Genomic DNA, 26,777 nt, shown 5'->3' with positions numbered 1-26,777 from the left:
TGACGTCAGTTGGGACCAGGTTGTTGACGGGTTCCAGTCCGAAGGGTAATATCGGGATTTACAAAGTCAAAGCCAATCCCCGTTCGCAACCAAGGGGCCCCCGGGCTCCGATCAGGTTTGCCAGTCCATAAGGGTAGAACCGTAATTGGCGATCACATAAATACTGGCCGCACTTCTTCCGCATGGTTCCCTCGTGTCAAGGGTTTCTCTGCCTCTCTTTCTCTGCTCTAGAGGGACGTTCTCTCAATCGGTCCCTCCCTTGAATTGGATTTGATATTTCGAACCTTTTTGTCTCCTGCCCCTCGGTATCCACTTAATTCTCGTCTTGGATCGGCTTCTCTCCGTCTTTTCAGTGTCTATCTACACAGGCCCTCTTCATTTGTTCATTATTTCGCTCGCTTCGAGGCTTGAATCGGGTGAGGCGTCCCTGGTTCTGGCGAGAGGTTCACAAACAATCTAGGACGAGGGCTCATTTGGGCTGTTTGTTGGATGCTTCGTGTGGCTTCAATTTTTGGCCCGTTCACGTGGAATTGGTTGAATTCTGTAGAGGAGCCGGTGCGATTTCGAGTATTTGGTTCGCCCGCAGCTTTTCTATGCGGAAAATTCTTGGAACAATTAGGCATTGTAGAGTGGTCTGATCGGATATGGAAGCGGAGTTGGCGGGAGATGTTGCATCGCTCGATCTCGAGTTGCTGCAATTGCCGGAAGTGTCTCCGATTGCGTTGAAGTCGAATCTTTACTTGGTGGATGAGCTATTCTCGCAGTTCCTTTCGATTCCTGAGACTGGGCGTCTGGTATGGTTCTTGGCGCAGTTTCTTGCGTTTCAAACTCTTGGTTGTCCTGCCCTTGCTGGAGGTTTTTCCGTTTGCAAACTTTAGCCTGTTCTAGAAAATGATGCGACTGTGCCGTTAAAAACGATGATCTTAGAAATATGTTTTTCACATCAAATCCTTACGGACAATGGTGACGCGAAACGCAACTGAAAAGTAACTAAAAGACAGTGAAGACACTAGAAATCCGGAAATGTCCGTTCTAAATTTGCAGAAGAAGCCATGTGATGCTCGGAGAAATGGACAAGGGGTCTTCAATAGGAACCCGGTGTTTAAACGCTAAGCTAGGATGCATGAGTTCCCCTCTCGAACTGCTGCTTTCGTGTCTTAGGTGTCCCTTACATGGTTGCATGCACATGATCAGTCATGGTCTACGAAGGCGTAGCAATCCTATTAAATGCTGTCAGTTTTTAGAAGTTGACAAGCATACATATATGTGTTTTTGGTTGTGTATACCCTGCTAGATTGCTTGAAGAACTTTGTGGTAAAAGAAGGAAAATTGATCTCACCTCCAGATGGATGTGAAAATACTGATGGAACATTGAATAGTTAGCTTTCCATTGTGTCTGGTGTCACATTTCACCAAGCCTTCAGTTGATGCAAGCACTGTGACCTTATATGTGGTAGCTGCAGAATGAGCCTAAAGTATAATAATGACGCGATGCACCTTTCTCTATCTCTCTCTCTCTTCCTCTCCTTCTTTTTCTCTCTCTCTAACAAAAACATGATGCAGCCAAGTCTAAAACCAATTCCTGTCTCCCTTAGTTCAGCCTTGCATATTGTAGTAGGAAATCTTTATGCATCTGGTGGAGGTTCAACAGTTTTTTTCAGCTTTATCTATCGGGAGCAATATCCTCAACAATCCATCTATGCTGTTTGGTTAGAACCACTTTATTGTCTCAAAATTTTCTTGGTGGCTTATTTGCTTCATAGTTCCTGATGGCTGTTTGATCACTTCTGAAGACCATCCATTTAAACATCATGTACTGTGTTCATTTTACTTGCTTGGAAACAGCTACTATGTCCCAGTTTCAGGGGCCTATTAATCACATATTCAAAGTGTTGAGGAGGTCTCGACTTTGTTTAATCACATTCAAGAATGTCAGCATTATGGCCGGAAGAGTTGTTTAAACTTTAAAGTTCTTGATTATGTTTCATGCATTCGTTAGTAGCTTGGTTGCCTGTTTAGGCTCCCTTGACTTTCCACACCTTTCTCACTCCACTGACAAATTCATTAAGAATCTATCTCTTCAGTGCATGGAATTGCTACCTCTTCTTCCAGCTGATGCTAGAGAGAGGTTAATCTGAACTGGAAGAAGTTTAAACAGCTTATTGGTTTCCTTTCGGCCACTTGGAATCATCATTTTTAGACAAGGAGCCTTGCTTGTTTAAGTCCTTGACGACGGACTAACATTTGTGGGTTCTCCTGTGAGAACCCATTGCTAGTTACTTCTGGCTGCAAATTTGCCTTTGGACGATTCAAATGTCAACTGAAGAGGAAATATTTATTCACAAGTTGCTTCTGCTTTTTACTTTTCTTCCCTCCTTTTGGGGAATCTATTTGTATAATTTTGTTCATTTTAATGTGTGTCAGGAGAATATGTGCATGTCCTTTTACAGCTTCCACACTGTTTTTAATAATGCAGGTAAAATCTTTGATTGAGGATGCAAAGGCAGGTATTGCATTGAGTGTCACAGGAAGCTCTAGCAGCTCAAGTTCCTCTCCAACAAATTCTTTGCCATCAATATTTCCTGCTGGTAGTGCACCACCTCTTTCTCCAAGAAGCACATCTGGTTCTCCTCGTTTCACAAAACGCCATGGAGTTGGCCCATCATCTCTGGGTTCTCCACTAAAAGTAGTCAGTGAGCCTGTGAAGGAACTCATACCTCAGGTATCTGCAATTTGTTGGCTGCTTCCATTCGGAGTTCTCAATTGCTTTCTAAGGGGGTTTCAATATGCTTTCTGAAATACGTGTAGTTCTATTTCAAAAATGGGCGCCCAGCTCCAAGTGAATTGAAAGAACAATGCTTGTTGAAAATAGATCAACTTTTCTATGGTCATGATGGCGGCCTTCAAGTTCAAGGTTTGAATTTACTTAGTTCTGTTTTCTATGTTGACAATTCTGATATTTGTTTTACAATCTACTTTACTATCTGTCGTGCCAGAATTCAAATCTTTGACCAAAGAAGTATGCAAGCTGCCATCTTTCTTCTCTAGCATCCTTTTCAGAAAGATTGATGTTGAGGGCTTTGGATTTGTGACAAGGTATGAAACAGTTCTGACACTTTATAGTTTATACATATTTATGGTTTTCTAGTTTTTTTTTTTTCTTTTGGACTCACTTTCGGGGCCTCCATGCTTAAATTATTTGAAGTGGATATTTGACTTACTAATATTGCATGGTCTATGCCTGTTATGACTTGTGGTACTTGTTGATGGAGGTAGCAGTGAAGTGCATAGGTTCCCAGTTACAATTACACTACCTTCAAATATAGTTTTTCAACTAGTTGAATAATTGTCACATATATCATTATGGGTATTATATGGCGAGGAATTTCAGGTATAATACCGCAAAAGTTGTATATCTTGGGAATATCTCAGCAATTTTTAAAAAAATTTAAAACATTTAAAAAATCCTGAAAATTATAAAAAATAAAATAAATCATAAACTAACAACTTTTTTCATGTTTTCTATGTTCTGGCATTTTTTTAAAAAAAGAGCCATTTTATTGCCGTTTTATGCTGCTGACTTATTTTTCATGTATTTAGGTTATCAACATTTTTTTTCTCTGCATGCATCTTTTCAAAGGCCGTTTGTTGATTTCAATATGCTTTTTGGGCAGGTTTATTCATGAAAGATATTTTTATTTTATGATTTTCATTGAATGGGATATTTACCTTTTGCATGTTCTACAATACCTGGTTATGGATTAACCTAATGGTGTTTGTTCCTCCTACACCGCAAGTTATTAACTTTTTGTCTTCCCTTTTAGGGACTTCTGTTTATTATTTAATATCTATGACATCAACCCTGTGGTTTCAGATGTTTTCGATGCTTTTAAGCCAAGTCCAAAGTGGTTGGTTACTGAATTTTATTGCAACTTCTTGACTGGATGTGTTGAAGTAAATAGTGTCAAGGAAATGACAGTACAAAAAATGAAAAGGCGGCTACCATGCAAAATTGAGCTCCTCGTCAACATCAATTTTTTGTTGTCTTTCATTCGAAACTAGTGATTTTTGAAGTTTGGTTCTACAATGGACATTGTAATGGTTTTCTATTATGGATACAAATTCCATTTCTGCCATGACAAGTTAATATGTTATTGGAAATTTGATTGCAGAGACCAGTTCATTGAATACTGGATCAATTACAACATGTTGACAGCGGATATAGCTACCCAAATTTTTAGAGTTCTGAAGCAACCTGGTCGAAATTTCCTTGTCCAGGTTTCTATTTCCTTCTCAAGTGATTACAAGTTTTGTGTTTTCTGTACAATTGTACATCTGGGTGTTTCCTGTTTGCATATAATTTTTCTGTTTAACCTTATAATTTCATTAACTGATGCTAAAATGATCCTTTAGTTCATCTGCTTTTTATTTCTTAGGCTAGTTATTCTTGTTACAGGAGGATTTTAAGCCAGTCCTTCGAGAGCTTTTGGCCACTCATCCAGGTCTGGAATTTTTGCAAAGTACGCCTGAGTTTCAGGAAAGATATGGTAGGCAAAGTTTTATTGTCTCTCGTTCTTGTTAGTATCCTTGAAAATGATCATAGAATCTTTTCGTTTGGAAGGCAAAGAACTACCTTTTACTAGTTAATTTTTAGGTCTCTGCAGCTCTGCTTTTCGTTTTAGTTAGCATACTTAAAATGCAACAGCATCTTTTTGTTTATTGCATATTTTGGCATAGTACTTGCACTAATAGATGAAAATTTTAGTTACAAGTGCGACTTAACAGCTTACTTACCAGGACTTGTTAATACAAATTGTTGGCTAGGGAGGCTATCCCTTTGCTCATGACGAAGGGTTTGAAGTCTTCTTTTCTTTTTCCATTGTTTCAAATCAAGCAAGCACAATTTCTTTCATGGAGGATTTGATCCAGCAAAAAGATGTTTATGACTAACCAATATAGCCATCGTTATTTGGCTATTGCAGTTCTTTTCTTGATAGCTGGTCACATGTATATGATCAACTGTGGCATTTGGGATCACTTGAAAAGATGTTCTAGAGGATCATAAGGGTGCATTTGCAGGTAGGGTTCACAGGGGCCTCTACAAGATCCTGACAATATGTCACTCAAGCAGCTCTTAAGTCTTAACCTTGCTAGGGTAGTTTTCTAACTGTTGTTATAGCCCACCAAATGTGACACCTACACCTAATACATACATACCTACTGATCGTAGAAAAGGTGCCCTGCCATATATGACATAGCAAAAGAATTGGTACTGGATTTAAAATTTGAAATGCATCATTTTGGAATCTCAATAGGTGATAGTGCACAATATGCATTTCGAAACAACTAGTTCGGGAACTGCTCCATTTTGCAAGTGAGACAGATAAAGTGAAGAAAGGTGTAAACATATGACCGAACCACATCATCTTTTTCTGTTGTGGACATAAGGTCTTCTTTTTTTTTTTTTTAACCTAAAAAAACTCTGTTCCTTAGACAAAGTGACGAAGGGTTTGAAGTCTCCTTTTCTTTTTCCATTGTTTCAAATCAAGCAAGCACAATTTCTTTCATGGAGGATTTGATCCAGCAAAAAGATGTTTGTGGCTAACCAATATAGCCATCATTATTTGGCTATTGCAGTTCTTTTCTTGATAGCTGGTCATATGTATATGATCAATTGTGGCATTTGGGATCACTTGAAAAGATGTTCTAGAGGATCATAACGGTGCATTTGCAGGTAGGGTTCATACGGGGTTGTGACATTTTTGGTACTGGTAATTAAACAAATACCATGACATAACATAAAAATACGTATCTATTTATTCTAATCATGTTTTATTTTAGAATCTTTGCCGACTCTTCAGTATGGATGAAGCATATGATTTAATCATTTTAATTTTTCCTTTGTGATTGAATGATGAGAGATTTGGGCTTGATGATGAGGGAAAAGGCTCAGGAAAGGGCAAAAGCTTAATGGATGATTCCTTTATTTGATTTATATAACTTCTCTCTGTGGGGTTTGTTACTGTTGAACTATTGCTTCTTCTAAGCATTTGGAAAGAAATTTGAGGCTTTATTTTTCACAGAAGCTTGTTTTAGTTATCATCTAATAGGTCTCTTTTTCTCTCTCTCCTTCTCTCCCCTCACCTTTCTCCTTCTCTGCTACTTATATTTTTCCTTTCTCGACTGGATTTCTACTACTTGATGGGTGTCATATGCGTTTGTTATTGAGTTGACTTTTTTTTTTCTTGATGCATCTTTTTTATGAACATTGAAGTTGTCACCTGTTATCTAGTCATGCACATACCTGTTTGCTGTATGGTGCGCTTCATCACATGTCTGCCTTGGTTTCTCTGATGTTTAACCAATAATTCTTTTTTTTTTTTGGTTGCAGGAACAATTTCCTAGTTAGAGCTATCTATTATTTCATTCTGCATAATTTTGTTTCTGTATGTGCATTCATGCTTGTTTATTTGTTGTCATGATGATATGCTAACTTTTTCTCTATGGATCGGGTTCCCAGCTGAAACTGTAATATACAGAATCTTTTATTATATCAATCGATCTGGAAATGGTCATCTAACATTGAGGGAACTGAAACGTGGGAATTTGATTGCTGCAATGCAACATGTGGATGATGAAGAGGATATTAACAAAGTGTTGAGGTGTGTTTTTTGCTGGCATTTGTTAGGCACTTGGGGACTGTAGTTTCATGGTTTTTAAGAATTTATCCTTGGCATTAATTTGAAAAGTTCTGTTTTGTCCTTACGATTTTGTTCTCCTATCTTTGACTTTTAACATGAGATTGCATCTCTTTCATTCTCTCTCTCTCTCTCTCTCTATATATATATATATATATATATATATATATATATATATGTATATATATATTGCACACACGTGTGTGTGTTTGCAATGCTTTCAATGGGAGTTTAAAAATGTATCCATTGAGCAAGAAGTCTTAGTGTATTAGTGTCTGGTTTTATTTTTTATATTGTAAATAATGCTTAGCATGCTCGCAATTTATATTGGCAACTCATGGCCTTTCACTTTGTTGTTGCAGATACTTCTCTTATGAACATTTCTATGTGATATACTGTAAGTTTTGGGAGCTTGACACAGACCATGACTTCTTGATTGACAAAGAGAATCTCATTAGATATGGTAATCATGCCTTGACATACAGGATTGTGGACAGGATCTTTTCACAGGTTTATTCCCATTAATCTGGAATCATGCTTCTGATCTTATATATGATGGTGAATTATTTGTGATTAAGCTTTCTGTTTATTTGTCATCACGTTCATTATTGTTTATATTAGATCCCTCGAAAGTTCACAAGTAAGGTTGAAGGGAAGATGGGATATGAGGACTTCGTGTACTTTATATTATCGGAGGAGGATAAATCATCTGAACCTAGTCTTGAATACTGGTATTGTTTTTGACTTATGCATCTGTGTATGTGCTCCCTTGTGTGCATGTGTATGTGTATGGGCTTGCATGCATGTGCAAATATGTGTGTGTATGCATCAATGCACATGTGCAGCCACTCCCTATATCCCATCTTTCAACGTTCCATGATTCACTAGGCACTCATACGTCCATTCCTTTTGAAGTTCGACAATACAGTCTGTGCTTTCGACTTTGTGCATGTGGCATGGCTACAGAGCGATAAATTGATCTTGTGGATGCACTGATAGATTTATTTGATCTAGTTTGTTTCACACAGGTTTTCTTGTTCCATCTTTATTTTCAGGTTTAAGTGTATAGACTTAGATGGAAATGGAGTGCTTACACGTAATGAAATGCAATTCTTTTATGAGGAGCAGTTGCACCGCATGGAATGTATGGCTCAGGAACCTGTCCTGTTTGAGGACATTTTGTGCCAGATGGTTGACATGATTAACCCTGAGGTAGACTTAGTCCTTCTAGTCATGCTCTGCTTTCTGTACAATTTTTGAAAGACTATCAATTTTTTTGGATGTGATCTCAGGTAGAGAGTTATTTTACTCTCAAAGATCTAAAAGGTTGCAAACTTTCGGGGAATGTTTTCAATATTTTGTTCAACCTGAACAAGTTTATGGCTTTTGAAACACGAGATCCTTTTCTTATCCGTCAGGTATTTTATAGCTCCTTTTCTTCATTTTTGAAGTTTGTCAAATCAAACATTGGACAAATAAGAACCTTCTACTCCTGTGCTTGAAACTGTTCAACCAGGAACGGGAGGATCCAACATTGACTGAATGGGATCGTTTTGCACATAGAGAATATATTAGGCTTTCCATGGAAGAAGATGCAGAAGATGCCTCTAATGGCAGTGGAGAAGTTTGGGATGAATCACTTGAGGCACCGTTTTAGTTGACCTTCATCCCTTGTAAGTTGACTTGTTTTATGTTGCAATTATCATGACGTGTTTTATGCTTTCTTCTTTTTATCTTCCATTGTGATGACTTTGAATTGTAATGGGTGTTTTGGTTTCTGAATATTATCTCATCCCACCTACAGCATTGCTTAAACATGCAGTATCCTTAGGTGCTAGACCCATAAGGAATTAGCTTGATCATTGGTCTTTTCAAGTTGGATGGCTGAGAGAAAAATATGAACAAAAAGGAAATAGGGTATTTTAGTAGTCTAGCATTAATTAGCAGCTTTTTGTTTTTGTTTTTCTCTCAATCATCTATCTTGGAAAGACCAATGACTAGGACAGTTCCTTACGGGTCTAGCATCTAAGGGTCTGGTACCTTCCAATTTCTCTCTCTCTCTCTCTCTATATATATATATATATGTGTGTGTGTGTGTGTGTGTGTGTAATTTCAAATAAAAAATACAATATAAGAATCACAAAAATATAAAAATACTAAAGCATGAAAAGAAAGGATTTGGAAAACTGAAAAATTTTCAAATTTGTGGTTCAAGCATATATGGTGGTCAAATGTTAGTCAAACAAAAAGGTAGTTAAGAGAACAACATGAACAGAAAAAAGAACAATCTAAACAATTAAGAAACATTATATAAACTGAGCAGCTAAAGATTAACTATATAAAGTTATAACCTGAGCATTTAAGAATATAAGCAGTTCTTCTTATACATATGTTAAAGCCTACAGATTTTTCCTTTTTCACAACTTACAGTTGTGTGAAGGGATGAACAAAATGAACAGTTTGCATAAAAAATGAGGGCTTTGGACGATGAGTTTTGGCATAATTGCAAATTTTCTACACAGACGCATCCAAAAACTGCTTGCAGAAAAATAAGGGCTTTGAAATTGCATGCTTGTGAGTGAAAAGGATTTGCTTTGATGCCAACATGCTTGAAATCGAAAAAGAAGGAAAAAAAAATTCAAAACTAGCCCTAATAATGAAAGGCTTAGGCTTATAGAAAAAGGAAAAAAATTTCAAAAAGGAAAACGGTGGAAATTATTTTGATGGTGTGCTAGATTCCTTTGTTGATCTCATTTTTGTTGTGAAGGAACTTGTTTTCTCTTGCATTGTTGACATTGGAAGGTGTACTGTCTGCAGATGTGTCAACACAAGAAGCTGTTTGTTCTGATTATTCAGAGGTCTTGGGGTTATTTCACGAGTATTTGTGAAATGGAGCTGTACTGGTTGAAGCACGTTTTATTTGCGGGGAAATGGATGATCAGTGAGAAATGAAGAGCTTCGTTATTGACAAAAAAGGTTATGAGCATGTTCAAATTTGTTGGCAGGTTCTGTGAGCTTCACCAGAGGAAGCATGCGACATTCTGAAAAGCCATGGAAGAAGTTTGGTTGGCTTACCATCAGCAAGCAGGACTGAGGACAGTTATAGGCCTTGTTACCCATCTGGTTTCAGGTAACAACGGCTTTAGAATATTGATCAAATTGTTTTCGAAAGGAACTGGTTTTACTCATTCTTCACAATCCAGACTGCCTTGCATCCCTCAGCTGCCCCCCACTCCACACTGTTTTCTCTTTTCCAGAATGTAGGTCAACACCAGCTGGTCTTCTGTGCTTTGCCTGTATTGGCATGTGTTCAGTTGGGGTGGTATGCCTTTTGGCCTTAATGTCTCTGTGTTCTTTTATGTGGTGTTCTGAGAGAAACAATTGATTCCCTGTATTTGTTTTTTGGTATTTTATACTGTTCATAGAATGCAGTTTTTTCTTTTATGTATTACATAATGTTGAGAAGTAGGTTATTGAGGTTGATCCTTTTTAACCTGGAAATGTGTATTTGTAACTGAAGTATATGCTGTCAAATCCATCGTTTGGTAAATTCTTTTGGAAGTAATCTTATGATTTTTGAAATTTTTACAAGATGGTAAGTTGTTTAAAGAGCATGCCTTCCAGGCCTCTATTCCCATTTGTTAGAAATAACTGGGATTTGGACGAAAGATTTTTTGAACATAATGATATGGGATCTTTTATGATCCATTTCCCATGTGAAATTCTGTACTTGCTGGCATTCAGAATGTCCAGCTGTTGGCATGGGAATACAGGAACGATGTGATTTTCTTCAAATCCACAGAAGAGAGATGCATGTGTATGTCTGGTTTTTGGACCATTGAGTTGGCAATTGTGTCTGTCTCACATTGAGAAGCGTTTCACCATAAGGAGTCTATTTTATGAGAAATTATGAATCATCCCCTGAAATTCACAGGATTAAAGAAGCAGACTACCCTGACTAGGCACAGTTTCTACCAGCTCGCACATGGTGAGCTCATGGATACTATGGTGGTTGATCAGATTGAGACAGTGGAACTGCTAGTGGTTGCTTAAATAGTCCATGGTTGGAGCAGAGATTTTGTTGAGATGGCATTTGAGTATGGAATAGAGGCACCAAGGTCGATGGGTTATAGCTATTGCAATGAACTAGTTTGGAAGGCAACCTCATTTTGATGGGTGGTGTTTTGGTTGCAGGTCCTTGTTTTCTCAATGGAAAGCAGATTTTTTGTGGTTGATACTTTTGATGCTATCGTCTTGACTTTTTCAGTAGAGGAAGCTTTAGTACATTGTTGACCAACGTCGTGCTTAATTTTTACTCGAGTTTGTGGTGATGTGTCTCAGTGCGTAGAACTTTCTAAATATGAAGCATACTGGGAGCATAAGTTGTCTGGCCCAAGCAGCGAGTTTTTTAATTCCTGATTGCATGTGTGGCGAAACTGTTTGCTAGGAGAATGCTCATTTTTTATTGTCACCTGGTTAGATATTGAAAAGTGCGATGTTAATAAAAAAAAGTTGGTGGTGCGTGCACAAGTTCGGAGGCTAGTTACTGCCTATGAACACAGGATATGTTTTGAGGTTTTGTGAGTCTGTCTGATACATATTCAAAACTGTTATGGGTTTCCACGATGGTTTTATGTGAGGTCTAGCTCAATCCCTTCCCTTGAAATGTTTATGATAATTCATACCTTTGCTTGCGCTATTCCATGTATTGAAGACTGCTAAACTCGGTACATCATTCACTTGTGAAGTATTTCTGTCCCTGGATGCTGGACATAGTGCTGATTCCAATATACTGGATCAGCTATTGCTGCATTCTGATAATCTTTTTGCCTAGTTAATTAGGAAAAGTCGTTTCTAATTTGTCCAGAAAAGCTAATGATTAGAAGATTATTGAAGTTTGATTGGGTCGATAGACAACTTGTGGGTGCATCTTAATCATGAGGTTTAGCTTACTGAAAAGAAGCAAAAGTGGTGTAATCTGTGCTTAGATAATGTCAGACGGACATCCTCATTTTATTCTCTGAGTTCGTCTCTTGAAATGTTAAGAATAGAAGCTTCATTCCATAATATCTCAATGAGCTGCTGTTGGAATTCTTCATGAAATTTGATTCGTGATGAATAGTTCTCTCTCTCCCTCTCTCTCTTGTATTTGTGTATTCCTTTCCTCCTTTGAGAAAAAGGTTTGCATAATCGCATATGTCCCAATATTTTTCCATTTTTTCATTTTGGTCACTGGAATTTTTGAGTAGATGTGTTATGGGAAACAGATTTTTTATTATCTTATTACTAAAGGACTTCCGGATTCAGCGTTCCACATTGTTTGACTTCCAAGCTTCAGAAGACCATATTATCAGGGACCATGATACAGCCTATGTAATTTTCCTATGGTGTCCTCTTGGTGGCAGTCCTTGTGGATTGTGCTGTTGTTGCTGGTTTTTTATCGTGAAACAAAATACTACCGCTTTCTGGGCAGTTATTGCCTCAAACAAAACATTGAGCTGACAAAGGTAGAACGGTGAAACTTGCAAACTAATTATATGTGCAATTTCACCTGCTGAGGCTTTGACAAGTTTCTGCTCTCTTGACTCGTATTCTTCGTAACGGTCTTCAATTAAATTCGTAATTCAAAAATTTTCACCACTAAGAACAAGGCCCCTCAAGGGGATCAATGCTATTGCCACTAAAGTATTCCAACGTATGGCAATCCCGTTGGTCTTGGTTCTTAACCGTATACTGGTTCCACTCCTGGGTGACTGATTGGTCTTTGAGCATTTCTAATAATTTGCTCCACTTTTTACAGGGATGCCTGAAAAATGAAGCATTAGAAAAATTGGCGAAATTTTCTGCAGCAATTGTGTTTTCTTTTAAATAACCAAGCTAGTGCTAACCCGACTTCCACCAAATTATGCAAGCGAAAAGCTAGTTGGGATATATTTCTTAAATTTGAAAATCTCAACTGCAACCTGAGTTTTGTTGCTTTGAAAAGAATAAATAAATCATCAGCAACTTTTCCAGCAAAAATTATAATTCTCCTTGGGAGCTTGCTATCGGTGGTTGGTCGTTCCCAGTTTCATACGTGCTGTGTCAACTCGACCCGGGGACGCTTTCATGCGTTGGTTGGCACGCCAAAGCGGGGTCGAGTGGTAATTAAAATTATATCTGGGTGAAATTTTTTATACTGTTCCTTTCCCAAAGCTGCGTGAGAAAATTCCCTTTGCTTTACATAGGTCTTGCCGCTTTATGACACCAATATAAAACCATATTCTTCGTAAAATGATAAAGCAAATAGATGTCCATGTGTATGTATCTGTGTGGGCAGGTATTTGGTGACAGCGAACCTGCGATCCACACTTGGGGGTGATGCCGGATCCAGATCCAACTTCAGAGGATTGGTATCAGATCAGAAGATTGCCCCGGCGGAATCTAACTTCCATGCGAAGGAATCATGGCAGTTAGGTTCCCGAAATGGACTCAATAGTACAGTACACATAAGCCTATAAAGTCTGGTTATTTCTTGTATGAAAACAAAGATCTCAAACTCGCAATGAAACAACAAATTTGCCAGAAAGCTTTCTTAAATCTAGAAATTGGATCCAATAAGCCAGCCTACTGCTTTAGGATCAAATTAAACCTCGCTGGCCTTAGCCAGGATACTCGGTGGCATAAGGTTCAACCCCCATGCTGCTCCAAATGAGAACACCGTTTCTGATGCAGAGACCATGTCAACCATCGGACTCCATTCTTCCCAATCACACATCAACATACATGTCTCCCCCTTCTTTCGTTTGTGTTTCGTTCGCTACTGTTTCTGGATTCTCAATCATGTATGTCCGGTTTTTCGTATGTAAGCTACTACCGTTCACAATGTTGGGGAGAGGCAGCTTGTGACACTGATGAGAGATTTTTAACACGACACACGTTGTTCCGAAGATTTTTGTGGGATCGCATACCACAAAAGGGAGAGAAAAGGATTCATCAGAAGTGTGATGAAGGGGCTTTCCACGTTATCTTCTCAGTCTTTGCAAATTAATCTGTTGAGGATAACGGCCTCAGGCACATCTCTGCATGCATAAACTAAATAAATATCAAGATGCGGGAGATTGGGTACGCTGGCCACATCCATGGACGTTCAATCGTAACAGGGATGATTTGTCATGGGGAGTCACGAGGTAGGATTGGGAGCACTTAGAGCTTTAGGCTGAGCCGTTCTCTCTCGGGCTTTAGAAAAGAGGAACACGAATACCCTGCAACCGCGACACCACTTTTGTGCTCTCTTTGTTTCTTTTACCCTCCCCCAATTTCCTTTCAGTGATTGCATGTTATGGTGCTGCAGATGACTCCGTGCTATGGTGCTGGGAGAAAATTACGAATGGCAGGAAGGTGTTGGGAGAGTTTAAGAGAAGCAGTGGCGTGGATACGGACGGTGCAAAAGGCTTTATAAATGATTGCGGTTGTCAATCGTCATCGGGCGCATTAGGGGGAGTCGCCTCCGCACGGTACTGTCGTATGAAGTTCACATGTTTTCTCGATTCTTCTCTACATGCATGCTAATCTTGCTTAGTCTTTCGAGCGGCGGTGTCATGAACCGTGGCATGAAAATATTAATAATATGAACATTGGTACTTTTCTTGCTGGTTGAAGGTTCTTCAGCGAAAGGGAATCATTCAAACTTCATTGGGCAATGCTACATCATTACTTGATGGATAGGAATGTTCAGCAATTAATGTGGCCTTGGCAAATTTGCAATAAATTATGTATAAGAATTTATGAGCACACTTTTGATGAATAAAAAAAGTATGGATGGATATTGATGAAGCAAGGAACAAAATGAGACAGACATTACTCGGTTCATAGCTTGGGTAACTCACCCTTACGTCCCTCGGAAGGCATCCGACTTGAACTGCTGATGACCAATCTCATACGACATTTTATGACTGTTCATTATGTTGTGGACTGACTATGTCTGACCCTGCCAAGCTAACAGTATGGGATGTTGCTTGGCCAGCTAGAGCATTGTTCCAGAAGTATGTGGGATCCAATCAAAAGCTGAGTCAAGCAGAAAGCAATGCACTTGGATTGTGCAGTGCAATAGTGCAACGACGAAGCGTATAAGTGCATCATGGTCATTAGTCCCTTGAAACATGCAAGTCTGTCATAAGAAAATCGGTAGGGCTCCCCACGTGTAGCGTTTGGATGCACACAGGGGTACACGTGGGTTAGGGGCAATTCCTCTGATGGACACATATGTTGCGTCTACAACCACGCAAAGTTACAAGGGGGCAAGCAAGTGAATGCTCGCCATTGAGTAGGAAGATGGTCGGTCGTTGCTTATTGACATATAGTCAGCAACTTGGCTTCTACTGGTGACTTCCTCCAAAGAGAAGTCTACCCACCTAGATTTTGTATGTAAGTAGATAAGTGCCTGAAGGAATGACAGTGTTCTGAGAGAGCCTCATGACCATGGCTTATCAATGATCTACTTTGGGATATTCATAAGTGATGGTATGCCGAGTGCGTAGCACTCATCGTCTAGTCCATGATTCCAGAAGATTGATGAGAACTTCCGCTACATTAAGATTTCACAGCATAATAATAGTCTACTTTGGGATATTATTGGGTGATGGTGTGCCGAGTGCATAACACTCATTGTCTAGTCCATGGTCCTAGAAGATTGATGAGAGCTTCCGCTACATTGAGATTGAGTTAGGCTAGCCAAAGACTTGGGGAAACCTTCGCCGCCGCACGGGCCAAATAGACTTGAAAAGGTCAACCCGTGACAGTTAGTTGCAAGTATCAATTTGTGCAATTGTGGAAGCCATATAACAACCTAATGGCACCAAAAGTCTGGTGACAGGGAAGCCGAGCGCAAATGGTAAACTTCATACTTCCAAGCAATCACACACAAAAAAAAAAAAAAAAAAAAACAGACAAAACAATCAGCAGGAGCATTTTTTGATGAATCCTCTAGTGTAAGGCCCTGAAGTACATATAGAGGCACACCTCATCACCAATACCGCCCAATATGACTACCCAAGTGGTCCACTTGCTGCCATTGGTTCTAACTATGACGTACAAACTTATACCCAACCAAATTCATTCATGCAAATTGTTAAAGCTAAAGGGAAAAGAATGTGCTGGTGGAATGCAGTTTGATTTCTTGTTTCGTTTCGATTAAGGAAGGGGAACATCAACATTTTTACTAATGACTGAATCGAAAGGATAAACCAATTATAGGAAACAAGAGAAAACCCAAGCCATTGGAGAAAACATACCTACAGTAATGTAAAAGAGAACTACTCTAGTTTCAATATATGAAAGCTACCACACCTGTTCAATTTGTAGGACTAAATGAGAAGAAGTCCGTTGAGATGAAAAAGAGGCAAAATGAAAGAGGCCTTACGAAACTTTCCACAATCTTCATGGTTTTTAGGATCGATAACCAAGTGTGCAAATACAGACTGCAGGATTTTGCAATAAACATCTCCAACTTAAAAGCAGATTCTCACCCAGCAAGAACCAGTAGACCCCCACGTTGAGATTGAGAGTAGAATTGCACATATTGAAAGAAGAAGATGTTGAGATTGAGAGTAGAATTGTTGCATCTCTAGACATATTATAGTCATTCAAGCCATTACATTTAAGAGAATTATGATTCATATTTTACTCAAATCTTCTTCAAACAGCTGAACAGCAGAGGAAATTGAGAAAAGGGGAAGCAACTGATACCTTCAACCCACAGTGAAATAAATAAATTCCACCGGACAAACAAATCACTTCAAATCAGAATCTTAAACGATCAGAGATGAGAAAGACTTGTCCTGCTTATGCACACACGGTGGGAAGCAAATACATAAAGAACCGGATTCAGATTGAAGAGCCAGTAAAAGCCAGGATTTTTTTATAATCAATTCATAATTGGTAGGACAATTCACAATAACGCACAAACCTAAAACAATTTCAGATTAAATACCACAGATAGCCTTAAACTTTGACTCCAGCTTGGCACGGGAACAGGCATCTCTTGGATGCTCACTCTAAGTAGCAGATCCAAGTGCAGCCTGTGGACCTTTACCATCTTGCCAGGATCGGCAACCAATACTCCCAAGCTTATGTGACTGATCAGTTGTCCAGTACCTAACAAAGGAATTCACAGCTTTCTCTAATGTCCATAGATTTTCCATCATACAAGTGCAGAACCCCAGTACAGTATTCTGGTGATGGTAAGAAAGCAAATAAAAGGGATTTTCTTATGGTTTACAGTATAATGGGGTTGAATTAAGAATAGTCTATCAAGATTTGAGCAAAATCTTTCATACTTCAACTCCGTGTTCATCTTCCATGAACATGAGAAAATTATTTATAAGCAAAGGGGAACAAGGAAAAATATCAGGAAAAACCAAGTTTGAGGAGCATAGATTGAGTAACACAGGCAACCTTTACTTGCCAGTCATTCTCTCAAAACAAAAGTCATAGATTCTCTTCATGCTACGTGATGGGCTCACAAATTAGCCATGCAAATTAAATTGACAGAAAATTTTAACAAGCTATTGTACTGATTACAATGAAATTTTTGCACTTTATTTGCTTTCTTGGAGCTGAAATCTTTTCCGAAAATCATTCTTGAAAGAATATCAGCCTGTTTTGTGTGCCCTCTGCATTTAAACTCTTAATCAGGGCCTTGCCAGGACATGTAAAAAAAGCTTTTCAAGTGTTGAGGGCCATGGATAAATTGCAGGTGCATGATGAACCAATGCATTACGATATGTTGTTTGAAAACTTCTGCAAAGCAAGGAAGCCTAAGAAAGTTGTTGATCTTTTGGATGAGGTTTTGAATAAGGGGTTACAGTTGAGTCCAGTAACAAGTTACATTCTGGAACCCACAAGTAATTCTACGATGGAACCTAGTGCTTATAATCCAGTGATTAAATACCTGTGTGAAAATGGGCAGACACAAAAAGCAGAAATCTTTCTGCGGCAGCTGATGAAGTGTGGTATCGAGAGTTTCTTCAATATAGTGAAAGCTCTCATCAATCTTATCGGACCGTGGACTAGATGAGGAGTGTTACACACTCGGCATACCATCACCCATGAATATCCCAAAGTAGACCATCAGTAAGCCGTGGTCATGAGGCCTTGTCAGAACACTGTCATTCCTTCAGACACTTATCTACTTCCATACGAAATCCGGGGCGGGTAGACTTCCTTTTGGAGGAAGTCACCAGTTGCCGACTATATGTCAATAAGCAACAACCGACCATCTTCCTACTCGACGGCGAACATTCACTTGTTTGCCCCCGCGTGACTCTACGCAGTTGTGGATGCAGCATATGCATCTACCGGAGGAATTGCCCCTAACCCACGCGAACCGTTGTGTGCATCCAAACGCTATGCATGGGGAGCGATACCGATTTTCCTATGACAGACTTGCACATTCCAAGGGACTAATGACTATGATGCACTTATATGTTTCGTCATTGTACCACTGCGCCGCATATTCCAAGTGCATTGTTTTTTGCTTGACTCAACGTTTGATTGGATCTCACATACTTTTCGAACAATGCTCTAGTTGGCCAAGCAGCATCCCATATTGTTAGATTCGCTGGCTCAGACATAGTCGATCCGCAACAGCACTAACAGTCATAAAACTTCCCTATGAGATTGGTCATGAGCAGTTCAAGTCGGATGCCTTCGGAAGGACGTAAGGGTGAGTTACCCAAGCTATGAACCGAGTAATGTTTGTCATTTTGTTCGTTGGTTCATCAATATCCGTCCATACTTTCTTTATTCATCAAAAGTGTGCTCATAAATTCATATACATAATTTATTGCAAGTTCGCCAAAGCCACATTAATTGCTGAACATTCCTATCCATCTAAGTAATGATGTAGCATTGGCCAATGAAGTTTGAATGAGTCCCTTTCGCTGGAGAACCTTCAACCAGCAAGAAAAGGTACCAATGTTCATATTACTTACATTTTCATGCCACGGTTCGTGACACCGCTGCACGAAGGACTAAGCAAGACTAGTATGCATGTAGTGAAGAAACGAGAAAACATGTGAACGCCATACGACAGAACCGTGCGGAGGAAAAGTGGAGTTTTTCTAAAGATGGGCGATTCCCCCTAACAGGTGACCGCAATCATTTATAAAGCCTTTGCACCGTCTGTATCCACGCCACTGCTTCTCTTTAAGCTCTCCCATCACCTTTCTGCCATTCGTAATTTTCTCCCAGCTGATGCTAGAGAGAGGTTAATTTGAACTGGAAGAAGTTTAAACAACTTATTGGTTTCCTTTCGGCCATTGGAATCATCATTTTTAGACAAGGAGCCTGGCTTGTTTAAGTCCTTGCGACAGACTAACATTTGTGGGTTCCCCCGTGAGAACCCATTGCTAGTTACTTCTAGCTGAAAATTTGCATTTGGACGATTCAAATGTCAACTGAAGAGGAAAGATTTATTCACAAGTTGCTTCTGCTTTTTACTTTGCTTCCCTCCTTTTGGGGAATCTATTTGTATAATTTTGTTCATTTTAATGTGTGTCAGGAGAATACGTGCATGTCCTTTTACAGCTTCCACACTGCTTTTAATAATGCAGGTAAATTCTTTGATTGAGGATGCAAAGGCAGGTATTGCGTTGAGCATCACAGGAAGCTCTAGCTGCTCAAGTTCCTCTCCAACAAATTCTTTGCCATCAATATTTCCTGCTGGTAGTGCACCACCTCTTTCTCCAAGAAGCACATCAGGTTCTCCTCGTTTCACAAAACGCCATGGAGTTGGCCCATCATCTCTGGGTTCTCCACTAAAAGTAGTCAGTGAGCCTGTGAAGGAACTCATACCTCAGGTATCTGCAATTTGTTGGATGCTTCCCTTCTGAGTTCTCAATTGCTTTCTAAGGGGGTTTCAATATGTTTTCTGAAATACTTGTAGTTCTATTTCAAAAATGGGCGCCCAGCTCCAAGTGAATTGAAAGAACAATGCTTGTTGAAATAGATCAACTTTTCTATGGTCATGATGGCGGCCTTCAAGTTCAAGGTTTGAATTTACTTAGTTATGTTTTCTAGGTTGACAATTCTGATATTTCTTTTACAATCTACTTTCTCATCTGTTGTGCCAGAATTCAAATCTTTGACCAAAGAAGTATGCAAGCTGCCATCTTTCTTCTCTAGCACCCTTTTCAGAAAGATTGATGTTGAGGGCTTTGGATTTGTGACAAGGTATGATACAGTTCTGACACTTTATACATATTTATGGTTTTTTAGTTTTTTTTTTTTTTTTTGACTCACGTTCGGGTCCTCCATGCTTAAATTATTTGAAGTGCATATTTGACTTACTATATTGCATGGTCTATGCCTGTTATGACTGGTGGTACTTGTTGATGGAGGTAGCAGTGAAGTGCATAGGTTCCCAGTTACAATTACACTACCTTCAAATATAGTTTTTCAACTAGGTGAATAATTGTCACATATATCAATATATCATTATGGGTATTATACGGCGAGGAATTTCTCGGGTATAATACCACAAAGTTGTATATCTTGAGAATATCTCGACAATTTTAAAAAAAATTCAAAAGATTTAAAAAATCCTGAAAATTATAAAAAATAAAATAAATCATAAACTAACAATTTTTTTTGTGTTTTCTATGTTCTGGCATTTTAAAAAAAAAAGAGCCGTCTTATTGCCGTTTTATGCTGCTGACTTATTTTTCGTGTATTTAATGCGTTTTTTTCGACTAAGACGTGATATTTGTGACAGCGGGTGAATTCATTGCATATTGGTTATCAACATTTTTTTTTCTCTGCATGCATCTTTTCAAAGGCCGTTTGTTGATTTCAATATGCTTTTTGGGCAGGTTTATTCATGAAAGATATTTTTATTTTATGATTTTCATTGAATGGGATATTTACCTTTTGCATGTTCTACAATACCTGGTTATGGATTAACCTAATGGTGTTTGTTCCTCCTACACCGCAAGTTGTTAACTTTTTGTCTTCCCTTTTAGGGACTTCTGTTTATTATTTAATATCTATGACATCAACCCTGTGGTTTCAGATGTTTTCGATGCTTTTAAGCCAAGTCCAAAGTGGTTGGTTACTGAATTTTATTGCAACTTCTTGACTGGATGTGTTGAAGTAAATAGTGTCAAGGAAATGACAGTACAAAAAATGAAAAGGCGGCTACCATGCAAAATTGAGCTCCTCGTCAACATCAATTTTTTGTTGTCTTTCATTCGAAACTAGTGATTTTTGAAGTTTGGTTCTACAATGGACATTGTAATGGTTTTCTATTATGGATACAAATTCCATTTCTGCCATGACAAGTTAATATGTTATTGGAAATTTGATTGCAGAGACCAGTTCATTGAATACTGGATCAATAACAACATGTTGACAGCGGATATAGCTACCCAAATTTTTAGAGTTCTGAAGCAACCTGGTCGAAATTTCCTTGTCCAGGTTTCTACTTCCTTCTCAAGTGATTACAAGTTTTGTGTTTTCTGTACAATTGTACATCTGGGTGTTTCCTGTTTGCATATAATTTTTCTGTTTAACCTTATAATTGCATTAACTGATGCTAAAATAATCCTTTAGTTCATCTGCTTTTTATTTCTTAGGCTAGTTATTCTTGTTACAGGAGGATTTTAAGCCAGTCCTTCGAGAGCTTTTGGCCACCCATCCAGGTTTGGAATTCCTGCAAAGTACGCCTGAGTTTCAGGAAAGATATGGTAGGCAAAGTTTTATTGTCTCGCGTTCTTGTTACTTGTTAGTATCCTTGAAAATGATCATAGAAGCTTTTCGTTTGAAAGCCAAAGAACTACCTTTTACTAGTTAATTTTTAGGTTTCTGCTGCTCTGCTTTTCATTTTAGTTAGCACACTAAAAATGCAACAGCATCTTTTTGCTTATTGCATATTTTGGCATAGTACTTGCACTAATAGATGAAAATTTTAGTTACAAGTGCGAATTAACAGCTTACTTACCAGGACTTGTTAATACAAATTGTTGGCTAGGGAGGCTATCCCTTTGCTCGTGACGAAGGGTTTGAAGTCTCCTTTTCTTTTTCCATTGTTTCAAATCAAGCAAGCACAATTTCTTTCATGGAGGATTTGATCCAGCAAAAAGATGTTTGTGGCTAACCAATATAGCCATCATTATTTGGCTATTGCAGTTCTTTTCTTGATAGCTGGTCATATGTATATGATCAATTGTGGCATTTGGGATCACTTGAAAAGATGTTCTAGAGGATCATAACGGTGCATTTGCAGGTAGGGTTCATAGGGGGTTGTGACATTTTTGGTACTGGTAATTAAACAAATACCATGACATAACATAAAAATACGTATCTATTTATTCTAATCATGTTTTATTTTAGAATCTTTGCCGACTCTTCAGTATGGATGAAGCATATGATTTAATCATTTTAATTTTTCCTTTGTGATTGAATGATGAGAGATTTGGGCTTGATGCTGAGGGAAAAGGCTCAGGAAAGGGCAAAAGCTTAATGGATGATTCCTTTATTTGATTTATATAACTTCTCTCTGTGGGGTTTGTTACTGTTGAACTATTGCTTCTTCTAAGCATTTGGAAAGAAATTTGAGGCTTTATTTTTCACAGAAGCTTGTTTTAGTTATCATCTAATAGGTCTCTTTTTCTCTCTCTCCTTCTCTCCCCTCACCTTTCTCCTTCTCTGCTAGTTATATTTTTCCTTTCTCGACTGGATTTCTACTACTTGATGGGTGTCATATGCGTTTGTTATTGAGTTGACTTTTTTTTTTCTTGATGCATCTTTTTTATGAACATTGAAGTTGTCGCCTGTTATCTAGTCATGCACATACCTGTTTGCTGTATGGTGCGCTTCATCACATGTCTGCCTTGGTTTCTCTGATGTTTAACCAATAATTCTTTTTTTTTTTTGGTTGCAGGAACAATTTCCTAGTTAGAGCTATCTATTATTTCATTCTGCATAATTTTGTTTCTGTATGTGCATTCATGCTTGTTTATTTGTTGTCATGATGATATGCTAACTTTTTCTCTATGGATCGGGTTCCCAGCTGAAACTGTGATATACAGAATCTTTTATTATATCAATCGATCTGGAAATGGTCATCTAACATTGAGGGAACTGAAACGTGGGAATTTGATTGCTGCAATGCAACATGTGGATGATGAAGAGGATATTAACAAAGTGTTGAGGTGTGTTTTTTGCTGGCATTTGTTAGGCACTTGGGGACTGTAGTTTCATGGTTTTTAAGAATTTATCCTTGGCATTAATTTGAAAAGTTCTGTTTTGTCCTTACGATTTTGTTCTCCTATCTTTGACTTTTAACATGAGATTGCATCTCTTTCATTCTCTCTCTCTCTCTCTCTATTATATATATATATATATATATATATATATATATATATATATATATATATATATATATATATTGCACAAACGTGTGTGTGTGTGTGTGTGTGTTTGCAATGCTTTCAATGGGAGTTTAAAAATGTATCCATTGAGCAAGAAGTCTTAGTGTATTAGTGTGTGGTTTTATTTTTTATATTGTAAATAATGCTTAGGATGCTCGCAATTTATATTGGCAACTCATGGCCTTTCACTTTGTTGTTGCAGATACTTCTCTTATGAACATTTCTATGTGATATACTGTAAGTTTTGGGAGCTTGACACAGACCATGACTTCTTGATTGACAAAGAGAATCTCATTAGATATGGTAATCATGCCTTCACATACAGGATTGTGGACAGGATCTTTTCACAGGTTTATTCCCATTAATCTGGAATCATGTTTCTGATCTTATATATGATGGTGAATTATTTGTGATTAAGCTTTCTGTTTATTTGTCATCACGTTCATTATTGTTTATATTAGATCCCTCGAAAGTTCACAAGTAAGGTTGAAGGGAAGATGGGATATGAGGACTTCGTGTACTTTATATTATCGGAGGAGGATAAATCATCTGAACCTAGTCTTGAATACTGGTATTGTTTTTTACTTATGCATCTGTGTATGTGCTCCCTTGTGTGCATGTGTATGTGTATGGGCTTGCATGCATGTGCAAATATGTGTGTGTGTGTCTGTGTCTACATCAATGCACATGTGCAGCCACTCCTTATATCCCATCTTTCAACGTTCCATGATTCACTAGGCACTCCTACGTCCATTCCTTTTGAAGTTCGACAATACAGTCTGTTCTTTCAACTTTGTGCATGTGGCATGGCTACAGAGCGACAAATTGATCTTGTGGATGCACTGATAGATTTATTTGATCTAGTTTGTTTCACACAGGTTTTCTTGTTCCATCTTTATTTTCAGGTTTAAGTGTATAGACTTAGATGGAAATGGAGTGCTTACACGTAATGAAATGCAATTCTTTTATGAGGAGCAGTTGCACCGCATGGAATGTATGGCTCAGGAACCTGTCCTGTTTGAGGACATTTTGTGCCAGATGGTTGACATGATTAACCCTGAGGTAGACTTAGTCCTTCTAGTCATGCTCTGCTTTCTGTACAATTTTTGAAAGACTATCAATTTTTTTTTATGTGATCTCAGGTAGAGAGTTATTTTACTCTCAAATATCTAAAAGGTTGCAAACTTTCGGGGAATGTTTTCAATATTTTGTTCAACCTGAACAAGTTTATGGCTTTCGAAACACGAGATCCTTTTCTTATTCGTCAGGTATTTTATAGCTCCTTTTCTTCATTTTTGAAGTTTGTCAAATCAAACATTGGACAAATAAGAACCTTCTGACTCCTGTGCTTGAAACTGTTCAACCAGGAACGGGAGGATCCAACATTGACTGAATGGGATCGTTTTGCACATAGAGAATATATTAGGCTTTCCATGGAAGAAGATGCCTCTAATGGCAGTGGAGAAGTTTGGGATGAATCACTTGAGGCACCGTTTTAGTTTCCTTCATCCCTTGTAAGTTGGCTTGTTTTATGTTGCAATTATCATGATGTGTTTTATGCTTTCTTCTTTTTATCTTGCATTGTGATGACTTGTATTGTAATGGGTGTTTTGGTTTCTGAATATTATCTCATCCCACCTACAGCATTGCTTAAACATGCAGTATCCTTAGGTGCTAGACCCATAAGGAATTAGCTTGATCATTGGTCTTTTCAAGTTGGATGGCTGAGAGAAAAATATGAACAAAAAGGAAATAGGGTATTTTAGTCATCTAGCATTAATTAGCAGCTTTTTGTTTTTGTTTTTCTCTCACTCATCTATCTTGGAAAGACCAATGACTAGGACAGTTCCTTACGGGTCTAGCATCTTAGGGTCTGGTACCTACCAATTTCCCTCTCTCTCTCTATATATATATATGCGTGTGTGTGTGTGTGTAATTTCAAATAGAAAATACAATATAAGAATCACAAAAATATAAAAATAATAAAGCATGAAAAGAAAGGATTTGGAAAACTGAAAAATTTTCAAATTTGTGGTTCAAGCATATATGGTGGTCAAATGTTAGTCAAACAAAAAGGTAGTTAAGAGAACAACATGAACAGAAAAAAGAACAATCTAAACAATTAAGAAACATTATATAAACTGAGCAGCTAAGGATTAACTATATACAGTTATAACCAGAGCATTTAAGAATATAAGCAGTTCTTCTTTTACATATGTTAAAGCCTACAGATTTTTCCTTTTTCACAACTTACAGTTGTGCAAAGAGATGAACAGAATGAACAGTTGGCATAAAAAATGAGGGCTTTGGACGATGAGTTTTGGCATAATTGCAAATTTTCTACACAGACGCATCCAAAAACTGCTTGCAGAAAAATAAGGGCTTTGAAATAGCATGCTTGTGAGTGAAAAGGATTTGCTTTGATGCCAACATGCTTGAAATCGAAAAAGGAAAAAAAAATTCAAAACTAGTTAATAATGAAAGGCTTCGGCTTATAGAAAAAGGAAAAAAATTTCAAAAAGGAAAACGGTGGAAATTATTTTGATAGTGTGCTAGATTCCTTTGTTGATCTCATTTTTGTTGTGAAGGAACTTGCTTTCTCCTGCATTGTTGACATTGGGAGGTGTACTGTCTGCAGATGTGTCAACACAAGAAGCTGTTTGTTCTGATTATTCAGAGGTCTTGGGGATAATTTCACGAGATTTGTGAAATGGAGCTGTACTGGTTGAAGCACGTTTTATTTGTGAGGAAATGAATGATCAGTGAGAAATGAAGAGCTTCGTAATTGACAAAAAAGGTTATGAGCATGTTCAAATTTGTTGGCAGGTTCTGTGAGCTTCATCAGAGTAAGCATGCGACATTCTGAAAAGCCATGGAAGAAATTTGGTTGGCTTACCATCAGCAAGCAGGACTGAGGACAGTGATAGGCCTTGTTACCCATCTGGTTTCAGGTAACAACGGCTTTAGAATATTGATCAAATTGTTTTCGAAAGGAACTGGTTTTACTCATTCTTCACAATCCAGACTGCCTTGCATCCCTCAGCTGGCCCCCACTCCACACTGTTTTCTCTTTTCCAGAATGTAGGTCAATACCAGCTGGTCTTCTGTGCTTTGCCTGTATTGGCATGTGTTCAGTTGGGGTGGTATGCCTTTTGGCATTAATGTCTCTGTGTTCTTTTATGTGGTGTTCTGAGAGAAACAATTGATTCCCTGTATTTGTTTTTTGGTATTTTATACTGTTCATAGAATGCAGTTTTTTCTTTTATGTATTACATTTACATAATGTTGAGAAGTAGGTTATTGAGGTTGATCCTTTTTAACCTGGAAATGTGTATTTGTAACTGAAGTATATGCTGTCAAATCCATCGCTTGGTTAATTCTTTTGGAAGTAATCTTATGATTTTTGAAATTTTTACAAGATCGTAAGTTGTTTAAAGAGCATGCCTTCCAGGCCTCTATTCCCATTTGTTAGAGACAACTGGGATTTGGACGAAAGATTTTCTGAACATAATGATGTGGGATCTTTTATGATCCATTTCCCATGTGAAATTCTGTACTTGCTGGCATTCAGCATGTCCAGCTGTTGGCATGGGAATACAGGAACGATGTGATTTTCTTCAAATCCACAGGAGAGATGCATGTGTATGTCTGGATTTTGGACCATTGAGTT

General features: G+C 38.1%; 1 protein-coding gene and 1 pseudogene across 2 annotated transcripts; both read left to right on the top strand.

Annotated features, from left to right (window-relative positions):
* The first annotated feature begins 199 nt into the window (after positions 1-199).
* On the top strand, positions 200-25,806 carry LOC116252446 (probable serine/threonine protein phosphatase 2A regulatory subunit B''delta). Of its 2 annotated transcripts, none has more exons than XM_050077365.1 (13): positions 200-794; positions 2,477-2,722; positions 2,809-2,914; positions 2,997-3,096; positions 4,173-4,278; positions 4,457-4,547; positions 6,521-6,662; positions 7,061-7,208; positions 7,320-7,429; positions 7,754-7,910; positions 7,991-8,116; positions 8,215-8,371; positions 25,746-25,806. In XM_050077365.1, the coding sequence occupies exons 1-12, from the start codon at positions 645-647 to the stop codon at positions 8,353-8,355; spliced, it is 1,623 nt and encodes a 540-aa protein (XP_049933322.1). In that variant the 5' UTR covers positions 200-644; the 3' UTR covers positions 8,356-8,371; positions 25,746-25,806. The 2 variants fall into 2 exon arrangements, with proteins under 2 accessions (XP_049933322.1, XP_031482573.1); XM_031626713.2 differs by lacking the exon at positions 25,746-25,806 and adding an exon at positions 9,516-10,263.
* On the top strand, positions 13,445-25,884 carry LOC116252448 (serine/threonine protein phosphatase 2A regulatory subunit B''beta-like; annotated as a pseudogene).
* Positions 25,885-26,777: the final 893 nt, after the last annotated feature.

The sequence above is a fragment of the Nymphaea colorata genome, chromosome 4 (assembly GCF_008831285.2).
Source record: "Nymphaea colorata isolate Beijing-Zhang1983 chromosome 4, ASM883128v2, whole genome shotgun sequence".
Lineage (NCBI taxonomy): Eukaryota > Viridiplantae > Streptophyta > Magnoliopsida > Nymphaeales > Nymphaeaceae > Nymphaea > Nymphaea colorata.
The sequence above is the reverse complement of the archived record's forward strand: the minus strand, read 5'-3'. Positions and strand labels throughout refer to the sequence as shown.